Source organism: Puntigrus tetrazona, chromosome 11 (genome assembly GCF_018831695.1).
Source record: "Puntigrus tetrazona isolate hp1 chromosome 11, ASM1883169v1, whole genome shotgun sequence".
NCBI classification, from domain to species: Eukaryota; Metazoa; Chordata; class Actinopteri; order Cypriniformes; family Cyprinidae; genus Puntigrus; species Puntigrus tetrazona.
The window spans coordinates 18,726,452-18,751,996 of NC_056709.1; the positions used below are offsets into that span (position 1 = coordinate 18,726,452).

The following is a 25,545-nucleotide window of genomic DNA, read 5'->3' on the forward strand; positions in this document are numbered from 1 at the left end:
TTTATTCATATTCATTTTTGCTAACGTTTTTGCAATTTTATTGCTTTTGTCAGCATTTTAATTACGTTTTTATTTTTGTTATTTTTGTACTTAAAAATGAGAAAGGCTATGCCATTCCCCGTTTTAATGAATTTCAGTGAATGTGTTTATTTTATTTCAAGCAATTCAATAAAAAAATACTTTAAATGATTACAGGAATTAACAAAAAAAAAAATATATATATATATATATATATATATATATATATATATATATATATATATATATATATATATATATATATTACAATACTATTTCACCAATATTGCATTATTCCTGTATTTTATATTCTATACTTTATTTTTTTTTAATATACTTTATACACTTCTTTATATACATATTTTTATATATTTTATATTTATATATATATTTAAATTTTGTTTTCTATTTTGACGCTGGGCGCTTGTAAAAAAAACATTTCACTGCATGTCGTACCATGTATGTATGTGTATGTGACAAATAAAAATTTGAATTTGATTTATTTTTGATCAAATAAATGCAGCCTAACACTAGAAACGTTTTATGTGAATGTATCTACCCAGTACCTAAACTTAAAAACTGCTGTACTAACTATAAATCATTTATTGAGGGAAAAGTCTCAGTGGTTACCTATTATAAAATTGTAAGATTTCATTTTTTCTACATCTAAAACTCACACCCTTGTTGTTATTCGTAATGGTCTACTTGGGCATGTGTTTTGCTAACACTAGATGGCAGTTGCACAGTTTGTCAAGACAAACCCGTACCTCGACCAAAACATTTCCAGTTGAGGTACGTTTCCTGTATGTGCTTCAGATGGATCGTTGTTCCTTTAGAGCAGAGAGCGCACAAATGTAAACGCACTGCTTTGGATAAAGTGTATAACAAAAACACATTAACAAATGATCCTCATAGCACTAGCAGTGTACTGCAATAGGTAAATAATGTTATGTAACAACCTTTAACTATGCTGCCATACTGCCTCAGGTTCAGAAGTAACATTTGAATGTGTGGTGGCACGGTGCCACTCGTCAGTCCTAATTTCACTGCCTGGGAGGAGGCTAGACGCGGCATGACTGGCATCTGGAGTAAAGTGCGGCACAATAGCGCAGACATAAGCCTCGGGAATACACACGCATGATGGAGCGACCTGGGGAACAATCAACATCATTCTGATTCACACCGCTGCTCGCTCGTCAAGGAATTATGGCAGCGGCCAAGACAGTCACTTAACCTGCACTGAGAGCCTGAGAGGTGCAGAGCAGCTCTCACAACATTTACAGCATGGATGGATCTCTTCCTCCAGTTGTGCCAACAGTTGCCACACTGAATAAACATGCAACTCCCACAGTAAAACTGGTTCAGTCTGCATCCAGACACAGTGCATCTATTAAAACAACAAGAGAGGAAAAATTCACCTTGGGTAATAAGGACAGTATGGTTTCATTCTTTCCATTCTTCTTAACCGATGGGTCGCCATCATGATAAAAGGTGAATGCAAAACATAACCATATAGCAAAAGGAGAATTTAACTGTATCTTTTGTTGATGATGTCAGTAGTACATCAGGGTCATGGGTTCAATTCCTAGGAAAAAAAGCCATCTTTATTTAAAAGTAACAAATAAATATTACACTGCTGTTCTAACCATCTATAATCAGTTTAAATATCAAAATAATTCACCTAAAATTGCACATTTTGTCATCAGTATTTTTTTATTATTTATACACTATTATTATTAGAATAGTATTTATTAGTATTTTCAATTAGCTGTTATTTTTTAGATTTTCCATGTTTTATTTTAATATTAGTAATTTCCATTTTTTGTGTTATTATGTAATATATTTGGATTTATCTATTTAAAATTTCAGTTACCATAATTTTAGTCCTCCAAATTGTTTATATAGCTGACATTTCTAATGAATTTCTTTATAAAAAATAGTTAAGGTTAGATTTTTTTAAATATATAGTTTTAGCAATCAATAACACCGCTGCTTATTGTTTTTTCTGTTGAACACAACAGAAGGTATTTTGAAGATTTTAGTTTGTTTGACAATGTTACAACGAATATTAAAAGGCCGCCAAAACAACCCTGGACAAAACCCCAACAAAACGTACATATTTCACAATTTTCCTTGAATAGCCTGACTGTGAACGTTTTGGGAGAACTTGAGAAGGAACCATTTTAAAGGGCTGAAAATGGTGTGAAAACCTTGATGTGGTGCTGCAGTGTTGAACCTTCTGGCTGTTTCTGAACGAGCACTTCCTCTTTTGAATTTCAGATTTTTTTGACAACCATCTATATAGCCTATAAATGGAGATGGTGCGGCGTTCAATTTGGTTTCAGCTCCATTTTCGCACCAGGCTGTTAAACCAATCACCATGCTCGTACCGAAACACAAAAGGAAGTGAAATACGCTTAAATGTAACAGACAAAACGTGAGATGCTGGAATTGTGCTGTGTAAATGCATTATCCCTCCTCTTATTCTGCACCGCTAATCTGGCGGAAATAATCAGGATTAAAATTTGCATACCGGGGGTGAAATCAGTACAAATGAGAGAAACCAAATAATGGGCAGACGCGCAGACACAATTAACGTAGCGGCGCTCCGCTTACGGTGCGCGCTTCTTTGTTAACCGACGCCGTAAAAATGATCAAACGCGACCGACTGTTGTCCAAATGCGTGTCTACACAATGCGCGCTGTCTGTCGCGACGCGGCGTCGCCGGAGACGCTCCGAGTACGCGCTCGCCGGTGACATTTGAACAATCGCAAATGTCAGACAGGTGCGACGGAGCTGGAGCGTTACCTCCGCCCTCACCCTGTTATCAGCGGTCAGCAGACTATTTCACATCTGAATCCATGACAACCCTCTTAGCAAATAGGTTGCTTAGCAGCGACTTATCCAATGAGCGCCGAGCGGCCCGTCAGCGGCGACAGCGGTGTCAGCCAATTAACAGAGACATACCACGAAGATGCTTTCCCGCATGCCATTTTGCTGTGATCCGCGGCACGCCGATTTAAAATATGACTGACTGACATAAACGGACAATGCAAGCCTCGTTTTATTACCACCAGCGTATCGCGCGATTTCTGGATTCACGGAATGGATGAGATGTAGATCGGTGTTTTTTAAAAGGCCACCATTCGAACAGCGAATTACGAATAAATTTAGAATATTCGAAATTCGATTCATACGACACTTGTTTGGCGCACGTTTTAGTGAAGAACGGATACGTGTGGTTTCTCGGCGCGCTAGGAAATTAAGCTTTCTGATTGGTTGCGATGTGACTGTAATTTAGTCTTAATAATATAAACTTGGTCCTGGTTTCCGAGGGAGACTAGGAGTGTACTTTTGAAAATGATCAACAGAGGGCTCTATTTCATTACTGTATCCATAGTATGTGAGAGAGCATCCTGGTTTCATAAAGAATTGATTAGTTTTAATTTTAGTATTGCTACTAAACATTGCAGGATTATAGGTTTCTTCATAAAGGATTAAGAAATAGATCAAAAGTGACTGCAAATGCATGTATAAATGACGCAAATGCTTTCCATTTCAAATAAACGCTTGTCTTTCGGATTTGAAATGTTGAAAAATGTGTACCACATCGTGCCCGTGCCAATATTAAGCAGCAACTGTTATACTAGTTGATAAAATTGGTTCTGAAAAACCAAGTTTGATGTCACGGGTATAAAATAATTCTAAAATTATATTTCGCTATATTACGTTTCACCCAAAAACCTCAGATTTCAAGTACAAGAACGATCACGCTTTTAAATGTCTCATGCACACAAGCTTATTGACTTCTGCAAATTAAACCCTTGTACAAATAAAAGGAGTGTGACTCTTTTGGTCAGTGGACAAAATTGCATTATACAAATATGCTGCACACGGTCAAAGCAACAAACTCACCCAAACTCTGCTGTGGTAAAACCACAACTCTCATGTCAACAAAACAGTCCATTTTGTACCAAAATGTACAATAAAACTACACTTAAAAAAAAAAAAATAATAATAATACTTATATATATATATATATATATATATATATATAACTTGTAGGGTTTCACTAATATGTAGAAATACTTAAATAAAACGCATACAAATAAGCAAAATTAACACATAACAATTCTTCATTCTGAAAGTCACATTCCCTCTTTGGCATCCCATTCCTTTTCTGCTATGACAGTTATGAAGAAAGCAGGTTGTCCAAAAGGGCACACTGTGTTTATGCAATTAAAAACTGGGAGAAAATCCAGACATACTGCCACCGTCATAGCCATCACTGTTTTTCATGCATACCCCCTTTTCCAAAAAGTATTTTTTTTCCTTTCAATACAACAACAATACACACTAATAAAGGATGAGCCATGTTAATTATTAAGACGAAGACGTTCAGTCTATATTTATTATATCTTTTTACTGTTTGCTGGTCTATTTGTCATTCAAAATAGTGCTTCTGTAAAATAAAAAAAAAATGCGACAAGAATGCTAAAATTTCAAGACAAAATTTATAATCGAAACTACCAATAAAGAGTATTTACACAACAGAGTGAATGTTTTTCTAAGTGTAAGGATCATCACTTCATATTAATATACATTCTTATTGGTTAAAAAAAGAGGTAGGGTCAATCTGCTTCATTTCAGATGTTCGGAACAAACTGGAAATGAATCATTTCCATGATCATAAACAAAGATGATGACTTGATAATCACTCTGCACTCCGTAATTAAATCCACTGCACATCTCATTCAGCATCAGCATATAGATGACAGAAAACAAAAAAAAAAAAAAAAAAAGAAACGAAAACAAATCACTGAACATCATTCATATGTGAGTCACAGAAGGATAAAAGAGAAATAGAGCATGATGGACACTACTAAGAGTGAAAAATTAAGGGAGGAAAGGACAAAGCAAGAGAGAGTGACCGGCGTTGAGGTCAGAGTGGTTTTTAAGGCACCATCAGCAGCTGTGTGTAGACAGAATACTGCAAAGCGTTTCTATAATGTATTCTGCGCATCTCAGACGGAAGTCTAAAACCAGCTCCACACGAATCACACTGTAACTACGTTTGATTCTTTTCTATGTAGCACTGATAGTGTTAATGACATCAGGATCGGTTTTGGTGTTCCAAAAATCACCACAGAAGAGTTTTGTCCATCTTTGCCAACAAAAGTAATAACTCAGAATAATCATTCTGACAGGTCAGGAAGCGAGTGTACGCGAGCTATGTAACATCTCTACGCTGCACACAACATGAAAATTGTTTAAAATTAGTTGTTTATTGTAAAAAAAAAAAAATATGCATCTTCGCTATCTTGGCATTATGGGTGTCTAAAAGAAAAAAAAAAAAATTAATAGAACACCCAAAATCCTCCAAAACAGAAATACATAGTGATTTCTGAATCAAATTTTTGCATTTACAGAGAGTGTCATTGCACGTCACATCAGAAACCACTATCATGTGCAGAATTGCTGGTGCAGAAGCCCAGATACGATCATGAGATCACCTCAAATGAAGTTTCCTTCATTTATCGAATGTACTGCCAGGCGATGCTTTAACAACATTACAATCAATCGACTGCAAACCCTGTCGTCAATGTACTCCTGAAACACATACGCGTTTCTAATGCACCAACATAGATATTTGGCATCTCAAAGTGTGGCAAAAGTGGAGGAAATTATTAAAAATAACGGTGGCAACCAACTCCAAAGTTTAAAGGTCGCCTCAAAAGTCTAAAAGTCAGACGTGATATGTACTTGTATACTGTATTGGCAACACTGTGTTCTGCTATATTGACGAACATCTGAGTGTTGTGGAATAGGTTTGGGGTTGGTCTGTAGGGGGCAGTGTTGAGAACGGTGCGCATACTGTGTTTATTAATGCACGCCGTTCATTATGTGTTTCTGGTGAATCTCCAGAGTAGTGTCATCCTCTTTGTTGTGCTGAGAAGGGCTCATGTCTTCCTCCCAAAGCTGAGCAGCTTTACGGATCTCATCCAGTGTGTACTCCTGCAGAATCGTTCCGTTTTCAAACACTGTCACCAACATGTCCTACAAAAGACGACAACATGGAGTTACTTAAGAGATGAATACAGCTTTTATTCAGCACGGGTGCTTTAAATTGAGCAACAAAAAAAAGTATTATAATACATATAACACATGCTTATCTTTTGAACTTTAAGTATACGCAAACATTAAGAAGCCCAACTGTTTTCATTATGGATAAAAGAAAAAAAAAACATATTAGAATGACTTCTGAAGGACCAAGGTATAATGGCATGTGGCTGCAACAGAATTAAGCTCAATATGTATCCTCCATTCACCAAAGTTTAAGTATGTTCATATAAATGATCTCTGGGAAATAAGTTAAGATGTTTCAAAGAGAGCTGATCTAACCTCCTGTGGTTTGCCTGCTCCTCTTTCCACCGTCTCAATGAAGCCATCTGAATTTCTCCTTAGAGAGAGACGACCACGCTTGGATCCTTTAGATGGGTCCGTCACTGGCTGCTTATAGACATCCATCTGTGCAAACACAAAGTGCATGATTTTAAACGGAAAAAATAAAGTACATTTAAGCAGCACTGTCATTTTATTCTAGCTTGTTTAAAGAATGATTTAAAAGTATAACGATAAAGAAACTCACGCCTTTGCCATTGGTCTCCACGTAACTGCACTTAAAAGCACAGTTTAGCGTGTCTCTGTTGATTTTCTGCAGCAGTGCGCTTCCGCAACCGAAAAACACATTTTCCGCACTCCAACCCTCATCACTCAGTTTTTCAAGAATCTGCGCTAGGCAAAAAAAAAAAACTGATCAGAATAAAATCAATAATTTACTACTGCGTAATCAGTAATAACTCTTTATAATCAGTCATGAACTGCTGATAAACATTAAGGGCTAGCATGAAGTTGATCCCGTACACACCATTTCACACATTTAATGACGGCAATATTAATATAATAACCTGCTAGTCATATGAGAACACCTAAGTGAGGTCCTAAAGTCTGAAACGAAAGTAAAAAAGCTTCCGTTTTGCATTTCTCTAATACAGTCCGTTTATTTTTAATTACTCATAACCATTTGATTTGCATTTTATTTGTGCAAGAATTTGCATAACAATGTGCGTGCTAATTGAAAAATTGACATGCATTTCTAAGCGTATTATTTGTTTTGATGTTTTGCTTTACTGGCAGCAGCGCTCAAGTTTGCGTTTATGTAAAAGCCGAATATTCTCCAGTATGATTTATAGATGATTTTCCAAAAGAGCACCTTGTGCTTCGACGAAAGTGAGAACATGTGACGGTCTGTACTAAGGAATTCAATAAACAAACAAAATATATAATCTGTTACGCTCATCCAAGGTTGCTTTTACATAATTCTAAATGTTTATATTAACATTGTAAAATATTTTTACAATTTGCAATAATCTTACTGCCTTCGAACTTTTGAATGGTAGTTTCTCTCCTGGTCTGAGGTGTAGTTTACCTCGTTAACAGAGTTCAGATCAATTCCATCTCCCTGGATAATGCGCAGATATGATGGGAGCACCTTGTAACCAACGGAGTTGAGAGAACATCCGAAACACTCCTCCAAAATTTTTATCACCTAAAAGTGAGACAGAAGAGACAAATGAAGGAGAGAAGCTGGGGTATAAAGCCAGCTGATCAATCTTAGCTCCACTATTTCATTCATCAAATACAAACAAACTAAATATAGACTGTATATAAAAGGAAATTCAATATCCTAGAGGATTACTTTCACACAGGAGCAGCCAGCCCCGTGGAAAAAGCCTATTTGTTTGAGCCTCTACCGCACTAAAATAAAGTTCGATCACTGAAACAGCTGCCTTAAGGTCTGCATTGAACACTACTCCACTTAGAAGACGCTTGGTACGTGATACACACCTCTATGAGGGTCTGAGCAGGGTCCCCGGAATCCGGGCGAATAATGAGTGCAGAATCCTCACTCCTCTCCATCACCCTCTCCTTCAGCTTGTCCCCCCAGATGTGCTTACAAGCCTTAAAAATATCATAACTGTCGCTAACCACGGCTACAGGCCCAGAGGGAAACTGGTCCAGCAGACACTCGAACGCGTCTTTCTCTCGGCTCTTTCCCCAGGAGATGATGGTACTGAAGAAAACATGAAAAACAAAGCGTGACAAACCTTCTTCAAATGATCCACAGCACTAATTAGCGAAGGCCCGCCCACTCGTGCTTTATTTAGTTTGAAGGTGCGTTATAAATAAACGGGTTTCGTTTCGCTAAACGAGAATCAGAAGGAATCATTCGTTGCAAATGAGTCATTAGTGTCTAACGGTCTTTAGCCGTAGAGCTATAAAAAAAAAAAAAAAAAAAAATGGGAATGATTCACGGAATGGTTGAAAAACTTAAATTTGAACTATATAAAGGATGGAACGGCGTCACAGAAGAAATGACGTGATTTGAAATAAAGAGTGAGGGCTATACTGGGAAATGCACCCAACCACACAGACAAAAGGCGCTACAGCTGGGAGAAGGATGAATGTGTAGCTACTAATAGAACTAATTAGAATCAACGGAACAAATGCAAATTAACATGCAGGTGTTTAACGTCACCGTTGGATTTCATGATACAAGCTGTTTGGAAATCTAAGGCAGCTGTTTAAATGACTCGCTGCCCAATCAGTCCTAAAGGGAAAAAAAGTTTTTAAGCTACAAAAAGGACACAAAATGGTCCATACAGATTGTTCTGAAGCAATATAATAATTTAGTGTCAAAACAGACTAAAGATTCAAGCCGTTAATGACAAAAGTCTTAATATCTGCCCTGAGAGGTTCATGAGAGTTCACGAGATTTGTGAATGAATCATTGTTTTGAATCAGATTAATCTCGTTCTCCACATTTCAACTCGCCTAATCTGGTCACAATGAAAAATGATTTACTGAATGGGAACACAAACTCTATATTGTCAATGTTTCAGACGTGGAATACAGCATAATCACATACATCTCTTTGGTGCTTATGTGTTGTGCTCTTATGCATAACCTAATGCAATTGCATGGTAAAAGAAACCATTATAGTCTTTAAAGTATTATGAAAGAAAGCCATGTGGGTTTGGACTGATGTAAGGGTAGGGGTGTTATATATATATATATATATATATATATATATATTATATATATATATATTTTTTATTATTTATTTATGACTTAATATTATAAATTAATTACTCACCTTCATGCCATTCCAAACATGTAAAACATTTGTTTATTTTCGGGAAAACAAATTAATATTTTTGCCAGAAAGTTCGGATTTCATCACAAATATTTAAATTTTGTGTTGTGATGATTAACAAAGGACAGAACTTAATTTGTTTTTGGTGAACTATACCTTTAAAGCAGTGCTATTTTATTATTATCATAAGCATTATACATACTATAGTATTTATCAATTCACTTTCCTCAAACTTGACTTTTCTTAGGTGATCGGGTTTTAGGCAGGATGCCACACAAAACTAAATACGATAATGCCATAATGAAGCAAGTGTGCAGTAAGTACACGTGCATTACCTGTGTTCTGCAGCAGGGATGGAGAATCCAGCCATAGGACATGCATAGTATCGTTGTGCCATCAGCAGACCTGCCACTGTATCTGTGCTGCAGAAATTCACCAGGTGAGCAGCTCCACCAAGTGCTGCTGACTAGTTCGGTAAAGAAAGAAAGATCAGAAATTAAATCAATCAATCAATCAATCAATCAATCTACCTGTTTAAAACGTCAACCCCCATGTAATAATGTTCTCGCGCCTGCAGAGAAACCCAAAAGATCAAATGTTGTGATTTCTTTCACAGCATTTAAAACATTCCCATTATGCTGTACCCATTTCTATAAGTATATAACAAACAGTGGTTTTTAAGAAACAAATCATAAGAGAGATTTTAACTTTGACCTTTATTGTCAATTGTGTGCCCAATTTAAAGCCAAGAAGACATTTTCTATATTCCCCTGATTAAACACTCAGGTTATTGACTGTGTCTCAATTCATTCATGGCAGGGTCACGGTAATCAGGGGAGATTTGCCCTTTAGTGATAGTCGAGGGAAGGTTGTCGCTCTAAAAACTGAACACGTTTGATTCCAAGTGAAATCTTTTTAGCCTCTTTTCTTGCTCCTTCACGAGGTGCATATTTATGTGGGAATTTGGGGAGCCCATTTCTTTTTCTTTCCTAATTTAAGAACTGATGAGATCAGAGCTAAATATCAACCCAGGGAAATCAGATCCACAGCAAGGATTTAGTCTGCCGCTGCGATTGTAACAAGGATCTAGGGACCACGTCATATAATTGTCAATGCAGTAGATGGGCACAACTTCACAATATGACGGATCAGCAGAAATAATGTAATTTTCATAAAGTAGATAAATAACATTTAAAATAATTTATTTGTGTTATTTATATGTATGATATTTATCTACTATTGTAGAATTTTGTAGAATATTATATTGTAGAATATATATATATATATATATATATATATTTCAGTTTAAATTTTAATAATTTTGTGCTTTTGTAACTTTTTTAAAAAATTCAATTTAATTTTATATTCAAACTTAAAAAGTTTTTTTTATACATTCTATTTAACTTCCATTTTTTCCACTTATGAACAAAAGTCATACAGCTTTGGAAGGATCTGAGGGCGAGTAATTGACGACACAACTCCTCTTAAAGCATAAATCTATCACTGCTTGTGATGGAGAGTGAGCAGGAACCCCGAGTATCGGAGGCATTAAACTCCGCTTGGCATCATTAATCTCCTCTTGAAGCCATCATTAATCCAGTCAGCCGCAACCTAGAAAATACACTATCAATATCCCACTGTCCCTAATGAAGACTCGATAGTTTTACACAGCATGCGTTAGTCTGTTGTCAGCTGCTGAGGGAGAAGCGCTTTGGGCTTTCTTAGATCCCACGCTGATGTTCTTCCCCCTCCCAATTTGTTCTGTTTCTTCCCTTCTTAAAATCACTTTTGCTTTTGTACTTTACTGACAAAGTCCTGCATAAGAAGTGACGTGGAATACCGTCATGTCATACTTCATGAAACTGCCTTTGATCAAACAGACTTGAAAAGACACACAATAGCAATATTGCACTGACAGCTGGCTGAGAAATATGCCATAAAGCCAGATATAACGTTGACCTTGACGTTACCCGACATGTAAAATTCAATAGGAAATAACGGAGTGCTACTGGTGTTGTTCAACATAAATGACAAGCTTTAGTTGGAATAAAACATAAAAATAGGGTTAACAGAGGCTGCAAGCTCAAACCTCTGCTGCACAAATAAGGTAAATAAATCATTAAAAACAATCCAATAAATTTTTAAAAATCAAATTAAACCTTTTCAGTAAAGTGGTAACAATACATTAGGTTACAAAGGTTGAAAGTTCAAATCCCTGACAGTTAAAAACCTTTTCAAACCTTTTCAGCACAGTGGTATTATATATTATAGGCTGCAAGTTCAAATCTCTGCTGCTCAAATAAGGTAAATAAATCTATATGGTAAAAAAAATTAATAAATAACATCTAATAAATAAAAACAAAAATCTGTAAAGTGGTATTATGTGTGATAGAAAGGTTAAAAACGTTTTATGACGAACGTTTTTTATGTTAATGGTAAATGCACCTTTTCTGCTCGCTCAGGCCGCTGGATTGATCTATAAAGGCTGCGTCACCGTGTCCAGTTTTAGATCATGGCGTACTGGTCTCAAAAGGGCACCACAGAGGGGTTATGTCACACCTCATCAGAATCCAGTGGTCTCACTTTCACACACAAAGGTCTCCTACACTCAGCACGCCCAGCCAGTCAGTAACAGACTCACTGCTTATCACTAGTCACCCAACACCTGAACCCGTCACTGTGTGATATAGATGAATCCTGGCAGAGTTGACCTTTACACAGCAGACGGACCGATTCAAGAGCCAAACAGCCATCTTTACTTGCACAACTCTTCAAACAGCACCACCCGATGACTCAAAACCCATCAGCGCGACAACCTCACTCAAACACGGCCAACAATCAGGGCTCTCCTACCTTCGAAAAAATACGGAAATCGAGAGCGGTCTGCGCTGCTTGCGTTTCGAAAGGTCAGGTCTGATCTCCTTTTGATTAAATGGAACGGCCTTGTCTCATAATGAATCGATTTTCTGCTTTCACCAAGTAATGTCTGATTTCATTTGCCCCAGATGACCGAGCTTTCTTTAAAAAAAGCACTGAAAAGAGAAAGACCACGTTTGGCTTGAGCTTTCGTTTCAAGGCTAAAGAAAGAATAAACGTAGAGATTTTAACACCAGAGGCACTTCCTGTTTGACTAATTGATTATGAAAACACATCCAGAACTACTAGTGGAGGTACATACATATATTAACGTATTTTTCATATTTATAGTTTAATTTAATTCATTTTGTTATGTGCTGCTTGTTATATTTATTGTCAATTACTGAAAATAATTTCTAAAAAGGTCACACTTTATTGTAAGGTCCGTCTCTAACTATTAACAAACCATTAACTGCGACTTTTGCCTCAAACTCATTTGCTGCTTAATAATTAGTTAGTAAGATAGTTGTTAAATTTAGGTTTTGGATAGGATTAGAGATGTAAAATAAACATTAACAAAAAATCTTGGAGTTAACTATGACGAACCAGGAAGTGTAATTGCCGATCGTACCTCTTGTGAGGACACCCCTCTGTAGCCAAAATCGTGCAGTTTGAGGTCCAGACCCTCCAGGCTTCCCGACGTGGCCTTCAGGTGCTTGGCCAGAATCTTTTTGAACTCCCTGGAGATTGTTGCCACGGTGATGGGGTACCACATTTGGACCAGCATTGTCTGCGGGGACAGAATGTACACACAATCACACGTACGTCAGAGAAGCCCAATGATGGCTTGCAATTGTGCTCGCAATTTTCATGGCCCTGACCATTTAAACCACAGCTCATTAATCTGTGGCCCCTTAAGAACGAGCACGTCAGGAGCTGACAAAGAATTCTGAATCCGTTTGTGTGGTTCTACATGTTTTTCTAACTGTGCTCATTGATAAAGCTGACAGGATGCCAATACGACTTTAAGCAACAGGCTAACAGGCAGGGTTTAAACGTTCCGGTCAGGTTTGGCTTGAAACGTTTCGTGACATCTCTAATAAAAGACACCATTACAGATATTAGCATGTTGTTGACATAGTAGTGCATGTTCTTCCAAAACAAATGAATCATATGCATAAATGTCATTTCTTTTGCAAGTTGCAGTCAGTTAGCAGGCTCTTCCATTTGAAGCAACTTCCAGTTCATTACAGGGGAATATCCACCCGGAGGATGTGCATTACTCAAGGACGTCTACATTACATTTACTTAACAGCTGCTTTTAACTAAAGTGACTTACAAATGAGAAACATCGCTGAGGAAGAGCAATTTAACATACAAGAACCAACAACACAGCACTGGGCAGTACTGCGACATCAACTTTCATCAAATTTCCACGTTGGTAAAATAATCGCATCAGTGGTTCAGCGGTAATTTTGTGAAGCTATGAGAATATTTTTGGCGCCCAATTTGAGTCCCCCCTGTCACCCTGGCACCATTTTGGAGAACACTACTACAGGTTAGGATCCTTGCCGTCTATATATGGGAGGGTCATAGAAATTTATGATTAAGTTTAATTTTTGATCTGAAAAGTGATTTATATAAAAACATTGAGGCAATAATGACTGGCTAATTAATAATATTTATATGGCTTCGTTGAATAACACTGTTAAAATACATAATGTAATACAGATGAACAATTTATGTACGTTACAAGTTATTAAAAATGAGACAAAGGTCTAGTAATTGCCGCTGTTATACTTACAGGATGATCAAATACACTATTGACCAAACATTTAATTAAAACATCCACCTAATTTTTGGCCACCTTTTTGCCATAGATGATCTAGCCTCTGTAATTTCTCTGTAAATCACAACCCTTACAAAAATTAACCATGGTTTTATCATAAAACTGCTTCGTTTTCTTTTGTGTGATTTAATAAAGTGTCTTAATAAAGTCCATCCATAACCGTCTAAAGCTTCAACTGTAAATAATACAATTTAATAACAATAACAATATTTATTTACTTCTATATAAGATTTTTTTGTTTTACTTTCTACTTTAATCTCGTTGTGATGGAACCACTGGGAAACGTAATAAAAAAAATAAAAATAAAAAATACAGCATACTACAATGTTCCAGTAGAACAGTCGAACATGACACATTCAACGCCAAGTGGGCCTGATTCCCAGGAAATGCACGAATGGATAACAAGTATGTATAAAATAAACGGTTTGTCAAATGCATGAATAAACAGAAAAATAAATATCTAACCTTTATGTTTTTTTTATATTCAAAAATAATTAATGAATCGAGTCAATATGTTAATCATGGATTACGCTTGCATCTTCAGACCTGGTAACCAAAGAGAAAAAAAAAAAAAGCACCATCTAGATGATGGTAGCAGTAAAAGCTCCTGTGTGAGTGTGCAGGGCTGCAGGCCAGGTCAGTACCTAATGACCTCATGTATTCATTGACACCACCGGCTTATCAAAACCTCCCTCAGTTTTTTTGAGAAAGGATTAGCAGTCAGGAACATGCTGGATATCAAAGCCTGCTGTCATCCTGAACAACAGTATGGCAGAATCATCCAATATGAAGTCACGCGCCACACCATCAGGTTTACAGACTATGCTGACAGTCAGACAAATAAAGGGGGCGGCTTTGTGTTGCTGTTAAGATTGCTTTACAAAAACAACAAAACTTTTGTATCATATATGGCTCATTTCGAACTGTGTGGCGTCTCAAACGTGATAAAATATGTAGTGATGACATGATCGTAAAGGAAAATGTTAGTAATGGCCTTGAAATCGCCCTTTGTGATGGAAATCAGTAACTCGCTTTAGTTTGATATGAACCTTTGAGTAAAATCCCTTTTCTAGCAAAGTCTTTCAAGGTTGATTAAATGCTGTTTGGACCTTGTCCTTAGATTACACTAACATTCAACAAAAAGGGTCTGTAAGATTACAGTACAAATACAGTAGAAACAGCGTTATTGTGAAATACGATTAAAATAACTTTTCTATTTATATGCGTTTTAAGATGAAATCTATCCCTGTAATTGCAAAGCTAAATCTTTAGTGTCATGTGATCTGTCATAAAACTATGCTTATTTTGGGCTTTAGAAACCTTTATTATTTATTATTATCATCATCATCATCAAAACGCTGTAATGCTTAAAATCTTCGTGAAATCCATCATAAAGATTTTAGATTTCTTTCAGGGTTCCCACACCTTGGTTAACTTTCCAGGTCCAACACCCTATTCAAAAGACATAACCAGGGGGTCTACAGATATGAACAAGTTAGATGTAAGACATTTTAATGCCACCTATATGAAATTTAAGACGAATCTGATGGAAATCTCACACACATTTTACATACACTGTAGTTTCTACTGTGTGTTTCTTTGTTTCCTGTTCAGTCCTTTTGCTCTTTTCATATGCTTAATTGATATAATTTTTTCCCATAAAAATCCCTTATAACGAAACATAGTACAAGCCTAAATATCCCAAAAACACACTGTCCGTTATCAATCACTGTTTATGTGGAATGTAATAAAATCAGAAGAATCATTCTTGTGTTTTGATGATTCACTGGTGTTTTTTTTTTTTTAAATAATTTAAGTTTTAATCAGGCTATTTGTTCGGGTCGGGCAAGTAAAAATGTTATAATAATAGTACTAGTAATTTATAGTAATTTTACAGTAAATGTACATAAACCCATTTTAAACTAGCTGGATTAAGAAACTATGAACCGCTCCATTCTGAATGTAAAGTGCTGCCTTACCCTAGTAAGAGTAAACAGGAAGTGTTTATCTGAGCTCAACGGGTTATGCCACATTTTTTATTTATAAAACATAAATTTTTCCTCCTAACCCAAATTTGTTCCACTCACCCAAAATTTTCCAACCACCATGTCACTTAAGGGCCTCCGTAGTATTGGCTTCTTTTTAAAAACTATATATAAAAAATAAAAAAAAAAAAAAGCAAAGATGAAAGAGGACATTATACCTCAATATAATTGGTGAGCCAGAAGAAATCTGGATCCGTGTTCTCCACTGTGAAAAGAACGTTTCCTCTGGGAATGATCTTCCCCTCGGGAACCGCTTTGATACGAATTGGAAGGCGGCCATCACATTTCTGACAACACAATTAGGAAAAGGAAGAAGGCAGGTGGCCGTTATCTCCGTCTGCACTCATCTCAGGAACAAAGTATGCAGACTTCAAAGTCATGAAAATAACTGAAAAGAAACTTCGACTTTGATATGAACTTCTGTTTGTACCTCTAAAACTTTCCTCCATCCCTCTTCATCGAACACTGACTGTTTAAAGTGCATCTGATAAAAGACTTTCGCCTCCTGAATCTTTTCCTCCGTGACAACTCGACCTGCAAGATATTTATATAAAACACACAATATCAGAGATATGTCATGATCTGTTCATAAAGCATATGCTTGCAATTAATGTTTTGCTCAATAACTATTATCAAACGTCAATTTTTCTGTGATTATAAACGCAAAGGCCTCTTTCAGGGAGAACGCAATCCAGTGCAATGCCAGAATAACCGTCTTAATCTTAGTCTTAAAATGCAATGAAGTATTCATTGTGTAAAGAGCGAGTATAAATATCTTGGCTGGAAAGAAACTTTAAATCAGTGGAGACACAGACGGTTCACAGATTTTGCTCAGGGTTGCAGTTTGAAAAACAAACCACAAAATACACTTTCTGGGTTGGAATACTTTTAAACGAATTGGGAAGCTTAAGGGAAATTAGCCTCATGTAACTAGGTTGTTTCCATGGACTTGTAGGCCAATGTAGCCTTTCCGTTTTCACTTTCTCTAACAATGGCAGGTCTACATTCACGCTTTTATTAAAAATTAAACGGGTAAAAGCAGAAATCTTGAAAGAACAACGACAGCATTTTCTCATTTCTCACATGTCAAAATTTCTGTGACTTTCTATTGTGGAGCACAAAAAGAATAAATTATTAAAAATATATTTGTCCACAATGAAAGGCAGTGGAGGTTCGTGCTGTTCTGAAGCCCACTGACTTGTAATGTATGAATGAAAACAGCTAAAAGACTTAAAAGTCTCCTTTTGCTTTTCACAAGAAGGTTATACAGTTCTGCAAAGACAGAATGAACGGTTTACATCTTTATGGAAACTAGGGAATAGTTTCAATACTGCATGACTTTCGTCCTTGCTTAAATCTTACATTTTTTCAAACTCTTGCAGTTTGTTTTGACTGCATGTCCATCCGTCCTTTTTTTCCGGAATGTGTGTTATTAGCATTTTTGGGACTAGTTTTCCCATTGCCCAATCAGGTGAATGACATTACGTGAAAAAAGCGGTCCGTCCGTGCCAATAAATGTACAAACTCAAAAGCAAACAGTCTATGCAAGCCAAGTGGAACTTCACAGGCTTCAAACGTTTTTCTACTGAAGAGGTTGCACAATGATAAAGTTGGAATTACCTGATAGGTACTTCTTTAGAAGATACTGGAGGCCAAAAAACACCACCTCGTTAAACTGCCCCCCCTTTTTGTGCCGACACTCAAAATAGGAGTAGACCTTACTGACATTGGGTGGGTATTGCTTGTAGTGGGTAATCTGAAAAAAAAAAAAAAAAAAAAAAAAAAAAAAAGAGAGAGTAGGTTTGGGTATTAGAATTGTTAAAACGATCTCAAATTCACCAGAGGCCATTTCATAAAACAAGATTAACCGGTTTATTTCAGTCGGTCTAAATTATTTCAACCAAATCAGCTAACAAAACCAAACGGACTAACTGAAATAAACCTGGTTTATATGGTAAACTTGTGTTTTATCAAACAGGGCTCTAGTATTGTTAATAATGCCACTATTGTTCACAAGTTTGGAGCAAGATATTACTCCAGTCTTTAGCGTCACAGCTCTCTGAAACCATTCTAATATGATGATTTGCTGCTCAAGAAACATTTCTTGTTGAAAACAGTGGTGCTGAAAAGTTTTTGTAGAAAAACGCTATACATTTCTGGGGCCATTTTTTGATCAACAGAAATTTCGAAAGAGCATTAAATATTAAAAATAAATTATATATATATATATATATATATATATATATATATATATATATATATATATATATATATATATATATATATATATATATATATATATATATATATATATATATATATATATATATATATATTTATTTGTAACATTATAAACACTTTCACAGTCACTTCCAAGCAATTTAGTATAGGCTTTAAAAACAAAAAAAAAAAAAAAAACACTGACCCGTGACCCCTTATGGACTTATGAAGAGTGTTGCGCTTCATTATAAGTCACAGCAGTATTGCCTCCTCATTCTTGAATCTGTCAGCTTCAAGATGTGCACATAGATATCAGGACATCAAGTCCTGTTTACAGTTTGCTGATATTGTCAAGCTACAGCTGGGGTGGGCTGAAACGGAGTCTTGATTTACGAATACAAACCTGCCATTATATCCTGGCCACAAATTTAATTCTAAAAAGCAGCTGGTCTTCGATGCCCTGTGATACAATCTGCATAAACAACACGCAACCGCTTTTTTGATGCCCATAATGGAAGGCTTCGTTTCGTGTCCTGTATCCTTCAAAGCAAAACGAATTAAATACATTTCTCTCTGCTTCTAAAGAGACAAATAATGGTCCGTGTGATGTTCCATTGAGATTATTTATCAGATCAACAATGAAAATCTATTTTGCTTACATAAAGAGAAAACACAGGTATGATGTGTACTGTATACATACCGTGGACTTTTTATTTTTTGCACAAATTCTACGCTGACTTCCAAACTGGGCTGAATTGTGAAAACAATTATTGGCAATTAAAAGCAGGATCAAATTAGCAACACAATGACCAAAAAATTACGCAAGACATCAAAGACATTTTATGAATGCTGTGTGGGCGCTCCACTTCATCTGAAATTTGCTTAACCTTCTGTGAAATTCTGAATGGACCTGATCATCAACCCAAACCTGAGTCACTCATCAATGAGACCTGGTGCAACCTGTTTAGGTCTAGATAGAACGGATTACATGTGCCATTTGAGGAATGTTTGAGCATTGTGCAACAACGGTGCATTCTACTTGAGCAGGTATCAAAATCTCATAAAACAATGAGTTATCCTATTAAGAGATTATAAACACGTTAACACTTAATTTCTGCTGTGTGATTTCAACATGGATCCAGATTAGATTTAAGGGCGGTTGTTTTGTCGGGGGGGTCAAAGAGTAATGCGAAGCACAAAGATTATCACACAGCTTTGGCCAGGCAGCATTGGCCAAGATGGAGAATTAAGAGAAGTGAAATTCTTAAATCTGTTGTAAGGATCTTTAAGATAAGGACATTTCATAATAAAAGTCCAAAAAGCTCTGAGCACTGCGCAGTACTACAAAACCTAATATTAGGTTTATCAGACTAAAGAATAAAATCACATGCATCAAACGCAAATACACAGAACTATTTGTTTGCAAGCGTTTTGTTACATAATAGTAGTAATTTAACTGAATTCTTTCGCAATACTAAATCACAATCATGCTGCTTCAGCTTGCTGTATGTTTGATTCCATTAAAACAGCCTTGCAAAACGTCCACACGAAATCACTTTCATTTATAACTGAAAACTAAAACAAGCAAATTATGATTACTAATATATTGCAAGTGGGGTTCAATTGGTTACTACCTTATGTTACTGCGACTGGATTTCTAGACTGCGCGATTTAGTTGTTTGGGTTATTTTTAAGGCTACATGAACAGTACATGCCGAAGATTAAGTCCTTTCGACAGAAGTTGTTGTTTTTGTTATTATTAAACTTTGGTTTGCTAAAAATCAGTTTCGATTCCTAGATTACTGAGCGACGTGACGTCACGCGCTGTGGCCTTCGGGGCGAAGCTAAAAAAACTGCACGAGGTCATTCTGCATAAGCCCCGCCCCCTGCGTTCAGGCGTTCAATGAGTGGGGCATTTAAAACGAACCTGAGCATACGCAGATTCCCCTCAACAAAACGAGACGAAAACACAATAATCGCTATTTTGCCGTAACTGCAGGTTGTTCTCAGAAATGTTTTAATTTACATTTCACCGTTTCACAAGGTCAAAGTTGGTTTTATCCCCACACATACGTGACGGTTGAGCACAAAGGGCTACTGTCAGAACAGCCAAAGTTCTTCCGTGCGTCTTTGCGTTTCTGTTGCTAAACGACTCGAGCCAGGCGATTCCTACCTTATAAGAGTCCGTCGCAAGTAAAAAATTGAAATCCTGAGCTGCCATCATCGAGGACAAAGTAAAAGCGAAACGATGTCGCTTCTCTCCGGTATGTATGTGGTCCGAGCCGCCTCACACCAGCCTCGATAATCTTCTTTTCGATACCTTTCGGGTATTCAAGGAGAAAATGTAATGAAACGCGATCACCTCAGTATCTTATGTATGCGAGGGCGCGCGCGGATAGGTCGCATCGTCCAGTATCAGACACAACGGGGTGGAAAGGGGGCGGAGTCACGCTGGACGTATGAAAGAGACGCTGGCCTACGTTCGGTGATGCAAAAGTGGGCGGGGACAAAAAATCAGAAAGCGCCTGACTCTCTGAAGCTTGAAAAACTGCTACGCTGCCTGTTGCTTTCGTTTTCTTGTAAAGCACAATTTGAACTGTGGACGTGGAACCTATCAGGCATTTATTTTGCTTTCCCTATTGTAAAATAAAAACTTAATCCAATATAATTGGTGTCATCTCGGCGGATTTTAGATTTAGTTTTAGACGATGACAGTACTTTGCACGACCATTACACACCAGCGAACTTTTAAGCTATTTTAATGTAATCTTTATTAATCACTGATAGTAGGGTAAGTACTGATCGTCTGCCTCAGGCTATGTGTACAATAATATCGTTTCATATCACAAAATCTTTCAAGCCAACCCTGCCTTTACAGGAAACCTAGTGATAAACGTAGTGATTAACATTCATTTGAGTCATTCAGAGAGTTTGTTGACATTCAGTACACCCAAAATCCTACATAAAAATAAAATATAAAAATTCATCCAATGTTCAGGCATGATTTTCATTTTTAGGCCAAGGTTCAGAAAGTAAAAAAAAGTGTGTAATAATTAACATTACTTGAACTACAATCTGCAGTCATGTGTTTAACGTGCATTTTTAAGCTGCTTAATTTTTGTATTTTAAAATGACTAGCTTACTAAATAATCAAGCATGCAAACATGCCACACATCCTTGTTATAATCGTAGTCTTTGTTTAGCATCTTGTTTAGATCTGCAATACATGGTGATGTGTATGTTGCTAACCACTTACTTATGCTAACTTTTTTTTTTTACGCCTAAATCCAAAACCACTGTTCTAAAAAAAGACCTAGAAAATGGCCCACAGCAGTTCTCATAGCTTAAAAGACATTCTAGTTTTAAAAAAGCAACTCAAATTGAAGACTCGTAAGCAAGCTTATGACCTGTGTTTGTTGCATTTGCAGCTAGTTTTAATTCAATGAGCCTGTCTTGGCTGCTTAAGAGTGCATGCACGGTATCATAGTGGTTGAAAGTTTAAAAAGTGCAAGTGCAAGGGACGGTCACTGCCTACCTAATCAAACAAACAAATAATAATATCAAAATATCTAGTACAGAAATCAATTTCAAACGGTGTCGATAGCCTTGAGGCAGTTCCCCTGTTTCCTGTTATCATGCTGTCTGTCATATGGCATGTTTCTGCTCGCATCGAGCCGGTTTTAGTGTAGGCCAGATCCGACCCATGTGGTACAAACCAGTTTTAGTGTGAGGTGTTTTCATTACCAGTGATGTGAAACGTTGAATAACTGAACAACAGCCAAAATAAAAATAAAACTGACAGCAGCAAAGCAGCTGGATCGACAGAAAAGCGAGCGAAAAAGACGAAATCGGTTGTCTGATGGTTCTGGAAGTGCCGTAGCTGTTAAGCGAGGCGGATATCGCACGCGAGAGAAAAAGCGATAGTGGCTGTCGCGGAAACCACGTCAATGACCCCTTCCCCCTCCGGCTTCAGTTCAGAACCACGGTCAGCTCTCCGCTCGCGCTGCTCTCATTGTCAGTATATTGTCAGTACCGTTCGGTACTACATTGATAGACCGCCGGAGGAGACCAGAAAAAAAAAACAGCAGTCGCGAATCGCTTTTACGACCCTCCCCGTGTCATCTTCCAGTAAAACCCGTTATGGTAAACGAAGAAAACACGTAAGCGGCAACAATTTAATTCGGTGGAAGACTACTGGCTGTCGGAGCGGCTTTTTCACTCGTGCTGAGGGTAAGTGACACTTTTTTTCACGCAGCGTTTGGATTGCACGCTGTGGAAAAAATAAGCGTCCTCCGCACTTTTTCGGCTGTTTTGTCACTCGAAAAAGACGCCGCTCGATTTCTCTCTTTTGATTCCAGGGAAGCAAGAACTTGCGGCGAAATGTTGGACCCGTCGTCCAGCGAGGAGGAGGCGGATGAGGTCGTGGAAGAAGAGCGCAAAGTGGTGGCGGCGCCCAAGGCTGGCGGCGGCGGCGCTGGCGGTCCTCGGGTGTCTTCGAGCAGGACCAGCGAAAGCTCTGGCGGGTTGCAGCCGAGCCGAAGCGCCAATGCCCGACCGACGAGCCCGAGCCCCTCGGTGGCGATCGAAAAGGAAAAGGATGATTTGGAAAAGATGCAAAGGGAGGAAGAAGAGAGAAAGAAGAGGCTTCAGCTTTACGTCTTTGTGATGCGCTGTATCGCCTATCCGTTTAACGCGAAACAGCCGACCGACATGGCGAGGCGACAGCAAAAGGTAAGAGGGTAAAGTCGCATGCAACAGATTGCTGTTGAAACGAAGAATTGTTGAGCAGCGCTCTTCCGTCCGCGCAAGAACGCAAATGCAACACACAGCAGAGATGACCGATTCATCTGAATCAACATGCAAATGCACCAGATTAACCGATACCGTGTTTACCAGTGTATTAGAAATCGGAATTATGCTTTCTTGTTTAATTTCAGAGCTGTTTCTCTCAAAAATATAACGTAAAAGTTGCAAGCCTCATCTCGTGGTAGGTAGCCTCCTCACATCCTTTCTGGTACTCTACCAGAAATCTGAACAAGAAATACGAATCTGAACGTGCACGGGGGTGCGAAGACCGTAGAAAGTTTTACCTTTAGGTGCCTCGAAGGCAGCGTTATAAAACACTGTTTACAATGCTGACCTGAGCACTCGCGTAGATGCCCTTTTCAATATTTTTACGCAGAAATCGAGAGCATTCTCCACCGCCCTCTCTATCAAATTATAATGATTGCGGGCTATGCGTGTAACTCTCAGAGTAAAATCAAGCAGACCGCCTGATAGAAATGTTTACAATATGCTCTGAAAGTGCCTCGTATGAACATTGAGCCACTACGCTGCCGTATTTTCACAGATAAAAGCTTTTACAATGCAGACATTTTCAATCAATATCCCGTCCTTCTGTGGGCTGATTTAGCAGGTGGAAGAGATAACAATACAGATTATTTTACGTTCAAGAAGACTTCTTGCGTTTGAGGTGAGACTGGTCTATTGTGAGCGCTTCAGTGCGTGATTTAGGTGGCGTGCTGGTGTGGCCAAAATAGATTACGACCCATATAATCTTTACTGTTAGAGTCTCACACTTGTGCTGACTTGTTTACAAGTGTGCTTAAGGATAAGAGTTCAAAACATGCACGGTATAACCTTTATGTCACTTTGAACGCTTGTTTTGTGTGTTTGGATATCATAAAGATGCATAGATCCACATGGTTTTTGGAGTTCAGGACAATGGTGCTGACAAATTGGCTTTGTGGGGATAATAAACATCACAAACATGCCAGTGGTTTGTTGTCAACATACAAACCTTAAAACTACAATTAAAGCATCTAAGATAGTAGAAAATACAGTTTGTCCAGTACTTTCTATCAACAAGGGTGTACATATCCCTTGTGAAAACAGCAATACCGCTAGGCATTCCCTCAGATCCTATGAGGGGGAAAAAGTGCTTGATTGTTATTCAGGAATGATGAAATTTGTTTTTAGTAGTTGTCATTATCTCTCCACTGCAGCGTGGAGTTGCATGCAAAACATGCTTCTGTCTAAGATTAGTTGATCTATCATGTTTTGCTTATCAAAACCAAGTTTCTCAAAGCTCCAAAGCTCTTTAATCTCCAAAACTAACAAAGAGGCAGCTGTGCCACATTAGCACAACGTTTGAGAGATCGAGACTTGGTGTTTGAGACACTTTCTCCTGGCTTGGATTCAAAGGCAGAGCTCTAACAGAATAAAGTTGTCTTTTTATGTCAGGGTCTTGAATAATTTATGAGTGTTCATCATATCCAAGAGTGCCTTATTCAGAAACGTTTATTGTATATAGTAGCTTCAGCTTCGAGAGTTTATCATTGTAAAGTGGATATCTGAGAGGCAGCACATTACGTTAGCGTTTGACTTTCAGCTCCGCCTCATTTTAAGGCTCACTAGTTTAATTTCATACAATCTAAGGTCAAAAACAAGTCTGTCTGTCTTATTTGGTTGTGTCCCCAGGGGCTTGTTTGCTTGCTGCTGTTGTCTTCGGTGCCAGTGCCTTGGGACAATAAAAAGAGTCTCTGTGGGAAGTTATTCTCCAGTCGTTGTTGTGTCCTTACAGATGAGACTCATGTGAGACAAAACATCAAGAACCAGCAGGTTTCCTTAGATATACAATTGTGTTTTTGTTAAACTCCATACTCCCGGTCATTACAGTTCAACAGAACTATTCATAGCCTAGAAAAATCCATTGGCAAAATTAATGGATTTCATTAATGTGGACATCAGATACAAAATTCACTTTTAGATGATGTTTTCATAGAAATGTGTATTAGACACAACTGTCCTACTCTGATAAAAATCCATCAAAAATCAAGCTTATGACCACTGACGGACTGACCCATATTATTTTTTCTAAATAAAAATACTTTTAAAATGCCTAAAAGGTGCCTAAACTGATACTTATAAAAAAAAAAAAACAATAAATAAATACCCATAAAGGATGGATTGGCCATTTGCAATATGAATCATGATGTGGGTTTTATTTATATGTGAGACAAGAGAGTGCCCCTGCACAGAAAGGCCATATATCAAGAGAAGTAGCTAAAACTCATAGCGGAGCTATCGCTGTAACTGAATAAACGGTAATATCCGTTGAATGATTTAAAAAAGACAATGAACACTCTTAAAACTTTTGCTGGTTAACAGGTTTTGTCAATCGAAATGAGGCACCGAAATCCGCTTTTTGATTCGGTTGGAACCGGGTTTTGGTACATGAGCCTATTAATAGCATGTACATTGTATACTGCAGTTGTAAATGTGGTCAACAGGGTTTACACAGCCATTGTTCGAAAATATTGCATACAAAGTGATCAGCT

The 25,545-nt window shown here is 37.5% G+C and overlaps 2 protein-coding genes across 35 annotated transcripts in view; one reads left to right on the forward strand and one right to left on the reverse strand.

The window, feature by feature from the left end:
• Positions 1 to 4,394: 4,394 nt before the first annotated feature.
• nampt2 (nicotinamide phosphoribosyltransferase 2) lies at positions 4,395 to 20,588 on the reverse strand. Its single transcript, XM_043252770.1, has 11 exons — positions 20,379 to 20,588; positions 17,606 to 17,741; positions 16,416 to 16,519; positions 16,144 to 16,272; positions 12,723 to 12,881; positions 9,571 to 9,701; positions 7,927 to 8,152; positions 7,508 to 7,627; positions 6,668 to 6,808; positions 6,421 to 6,546; positions 4,395 to 6,075 (listed from the first exon to the last, which is right to left on the reverse strand). Exons 1-11 carry the CDS (start codon positions 20,427 to 20,429, stop codon positions 5,902 to 5,904), a joined length of 1,497 nt encoding a protein of 498 aa, XP_043108705.1. The 5' UTR covers positions 20,430 to 20,588; the 3' UTR covers positions 4,395 to 5,901.
• A 181-nt stretch (positions 20,589 to 20,769) lies between these two features.
• cadpsa (Ca2+-dependent activator protein for secretion a) overlaps positions 20,770 to 25,545 on the forward strand; it is a 91,730-nt gene continuing 86,954 nt past the window's right edge. For all 34 annotated transcript variants that reach the window (XM_043252735.1, XM_043252738.1, XM_043252756.1 and 31 more), the window contains exons 1-2: positions 20,770 to 22,435; positions 22,564 to 22,936. In XM_043252735.1, the coding sequence (XP_043108670.1) occupies positions 22,586 to 22,936 (351 nt within the window). In that variant the 5' untranslated portion in view covers positions 20,770 to 22,435; positions 22,564 to 22,585. The remainder of the gene's footprint in view (positions 22,436 to 22,563; positions 22,937 to 25,545) is intronic.